Genomic DNA, 3,658 nt, shown 5'->3' with positions numbered 1-3,658 from the left:
CTACACGCAGATAAAGGGAACATATATTTTGAGTTATATCAAATAACTTCCGAAAAACGAAAGCTGTGTAATATACTTGACATCAATTGCGTCTATCAGAACATAGAAGGAGATGGCTCTGCTCAGTCATACTGAGAAGCTGGCCATAACATATAGACCGATGAAAGTAAAAAAATGGAGCACCTACCAGGGTGGTTAAGAAATGACTGTCATACAGCAGTAAAATACATTTCTTTGGCTCGTAGTCGCGAGATTTTCCTCAGAGATGATGCTCGTTTCCACCATATTATGAAAGCGCTCCAATAACGATCGTTGGTAGTAAGAACTAAGAAACAGGTTAACCCTACAGCATTTTCTTCTCAGTTCCATATGCTCTGATCAGATTGCTAGCTAGTGGTTATTGGCAGGCAAATCAACACAGTTTGCAATCTTGTTTTCTGCTAATCTCCGGGTATAAAAATGTTGGACCAGAGATATTATTCGAAGCAGCATAACCACTAGTATTGCTCAGCGCCACCACTAAGCGTTCCAAAAGCTATCGGAGAAGAAAAATGCTGTGCTAAGTTACTAAACAGCGACATCATCTATCACTAAATCTGGAACACTGAAAACACCCACACACCCTATGAAATGATTTAACACCCCTGTTTTTTTAGGAGTTGCCCTTATCTTCGGTATGAGGAAAAGAAATAGTATTAGGTTCGAAAGCACCCTCAATGCCTCGACACTTGGAAGTAAAAAGTAGAAATAGCATATCTTCGAAGTTCCTAAAAATAAGGTGCATCACATATCCCAGGGACCAGTCACATAGTCAATTTAATTGAGTGTTCTAAACATAAACCCTAAGCAAGGAAAATATAAAATACATAACTAACAAAAAACCACACTACTTACACAAAAACGTCAAGGCAGTATCCACTATTGGGGGCCTCTCCTGCCAGCATCTTGCTACTAAAATGAAACGGGAAAGGCTGCAGAAATTGTCTTTTTCCAACAATAATATTTTCAAAAAAAAAAACCGTAGTAACACACCACCATACACAAAACCCAGGAAGACAACTTTCGCATCCCCCATCCAAAGTGCTCATGACGCCTAGAATCTCATCTTACAAAAACTGAAGAAGAGAAAATTATATGTTCTAAAGAGGAACGCACAGCTACAAATGCAGAACGGTGGATAGGGGAAAGGTCTCCAAAAATTCAGAGAATGAAAGGAACACATCAACCAATATCCAAACCCGAACAGGGATCATAAATTGTGTATATCAACCAAACTTCATCCTCCCCTTAACATAGCTAATGGTTGATGAAATCAGATCGACCCTGCACGGCCATCCTCTCAGAAACATTAGCCAAGGAGGTTAGGTTGCACCTTATCAAAGCCTGCACAAAGTAACAAGTTTCATCCCTGGTGTTCCCATCAGGCACATCCACCACAAACGATTCAATCACCATTGTTCCAGGTCTTCCCTCAATGACCTCTGGATGCACGGTGATTATGGAAGAATAGTTCTGCCAATCAATTCCACATAACACAAAACAAACAATTAGTTGCGTGTATCAATTGATTATTAAAGAATGAACGAGAACGTAATAGAAATAGCTAGTAGACCTTGAGCCTATGATCACCACCGAGTATCTTGATACGAAGAATGTGTTGGACATCATCAAGTTGTTCCAACCTCTCAGTGCTGGTTGTAGCAGGAAGGCCAGATTTAACATTAACTTGTCTAACGCTACCAATACCAAGATCCCCTTGAACGATGCACCTGCTAACAAAGGGTTTATATTTCTGGGGCTCATCAAATCTTCTAACCAGCGACCACACCTGATGAATGAATGGATGAAATTAACAGAGTGAATTGGATTGTGAAAAAAAAAAAAAAAAAAAAAGCATAAGGTTGAATGAGAAGAGATCTAGAAAGTGAAAGTTACGACTTACGAGGGGGACAGGGGCTCTTATGTGCTTGACGAGGACGGAAGTGCACTGGTTGTCCCTGGGTTCATGTCTGTGATGCCTCCTTACGTACTCACTTTCCATGTCTAAATCAATAACACCGTTCATCTCTCTTCTCTGCTTACAAGTTACAACTACGAGAGATGTATGTGGCAGTGACAACCACACAAGGTGATAAGATTTGGTGGTTTCCTTACAGATAAACAGAGAGAGGCGGTGGTATAATATTAATATTGTATAGTATCAAAAACACATGAAGTTGAACCCAACACCCACAACCTTTTATTTTTATTATGTCTATATATATAGAACATGTTGTTGTTGGCTTGTTGCGCTTCTTGTGGCTCCATTCCCGGTCTTCTTTTTGCCCCCATTATTGGCCTTTTCTTTTCTTTTCTTATTTAATTCTTTAGTGGCTCCAACTCGTGATCTGATATAACTTGTTCTGCTAGAATTTTTTTGAGAGAATATGAGGTAGTTTGTAAGAATTTATAAATAAAAAAATTTATAAATATAACTTGCCTTTTTTATTTTTTATTTTTGGTACCCAGAAAGGCATAATTAACTAGTGTAGGACACTGATATTTTAATTTTTGAATCAATCAGTAATGAAATTTGTAGAGTTAATCGAAAATTTGTTTTTGTCTTAATTGCTAAACTATTAAGAATATAATGAATATGCACGGATGTTTTAATATATTATTATTTATTTTTATTTTATTTACTAAATAGTGATACAATAATGTGTTACAGAATTAATAAATTTCGATGTGAGAGAATCTATATAAATTAAACTCAACTTTTAATTTCATTACACCAATTAATATATTTTAATTTTTTTTTTAAATTTCATTACACCAATTTTATTTCTTGTTTTACTTAAAGTGAAATAATATATGTTAAAATATATTATTTTAATACATGTGAGATAGTCATGTATACAAATATAAAAAAAAATTATATAATTTTTGCACTATAAAAAAATATTCAATAATTGTAATTTTTTATATGTCTACAAGTATTTTATTTAATTTAAATAAAAAAATTATAATTTCACACTTTACTTTATGCACACATCACTTTAAAACAATATATATATATATATAAGAGCAGAATCATATGGTACCGATATCAAACTAAAAAGTGTGATACCTAATTTTAATATTCGATTTTGTGAATCTAACGCTTATAATTTATTGGTAAAATTTATTAATTAATTATTAATTCTGAATAAATTGTAATTATTTGATTGACGAAAATAATAGGTTAAAATATATTTTTTATTTGATAATGATGTTAAACATTTTAATTTGATACAGATGTCAAAAATTCATGTTCCATACATATAATGTGTGTATCAATAAGTTACCCCACTAATGGTTGCCACTTATCAATCTTTATCGGTACAAGCTATAAAATATTTTTAAGAATGAATTTGGATTTATTTTAAGAGAAAATAGTTTCTTCTTTTAAAGGAATTTTTTTTTCTCTTACTAAAGATTCATAGTATAAGTGGAGCCTAAAAAATAGTGAAGAAAAAAAAAATTCAAGGTGAGACTTATTTATGTTATGAGTCACTAATAGGATAAAAAAAATTTCTTTAAAAGGAAAAAAATATTTTCCCTTATTTTAAATATAAGGAAAGCGGGAGCAGTTAGTTGAAGGTGGTTTTTTTTTTTTTTTTTTTTTCCAGTTAAGGGG

The 3,658-nt window shown here is 33.2% G+C and overlaps 1 protein-coding gene across 1 annotated transcript; it reads right to left on the bottom strand.

Moving 5' to 3' along the window:
• Positions 1–742: 742 nt before the first annotated feature.
• Positions 743–2,255, bottom strand: LOC133297813 (abscisic acid receptor PYL9-like). The gene is made up of 3 exons (XM_061497021.1): positions 1,943–2,255; positions 1,613–1,828; positions 743–1,512 (listed from the first exon to the last, which is right to left on the bottom strand). The coding sequence occupies exons 1-3, from the start codon at positions 2,063–2,065 to the stop codon at positions 1,297–1,299; spliced, it is 555 nt and encodes a 184-aa protein (XP_061353005.1). The 5' UTR covers positions 2,066–2,255; the 3' UTR covers positions 743–1,296.
• Between the last annotated feature and the right edge of the window lie 1,403 nt (positions 2,256–3,658).

Source organism: Gastrolobium bilobum, unplaced genomic scaffold (assembly GCF_033153095.1).
Source record: "Gastrolobium bilobum isolate Gb01-03AN ecotype WA unplaced genomic scaffold, APGP_CSIRO_Gbil_v1 utg38240, whole genome shotgun sequence".
Taxonomy (NCBI): Eukaryota; Viridiplantae; Streptophyta; class Magnoliopsida; order Fabales; family Fabaceae; genus Gastrolobium; species Gastrolobium bilobum.
The sequence above is the reverse complement of the archived record's forward strand: the minus strand, read 5'-3'. Positions and strand labels throughout refer to the sequence as shown.

Excerpts from the sequence above, each read along its gene's own strand:
- LOC133297813 (XM_061497021.1), bottom strand. The coding sequence starts at position 2,065 with ATGAACGGTGTTATTGATTTAGACATGGAAAGTGAGTACGTAAGGAGG. Across the intron at positions 1,829-1,942 it reads TAAGAGCCCCTGTCCCCCTC|GTGTGGTCGCTGGTTAGAAG; the intron begins GTAAGTCGTAAC and ends TTCATTCATCAG. Across the intron at positions 1,513-1,612 it reads GTGGTGATCATAGGCTCAAG|AACTATTCTTCCATAATCAC; the intron begins GTCTACTAGCTA and ends ATTGATTGGCAG.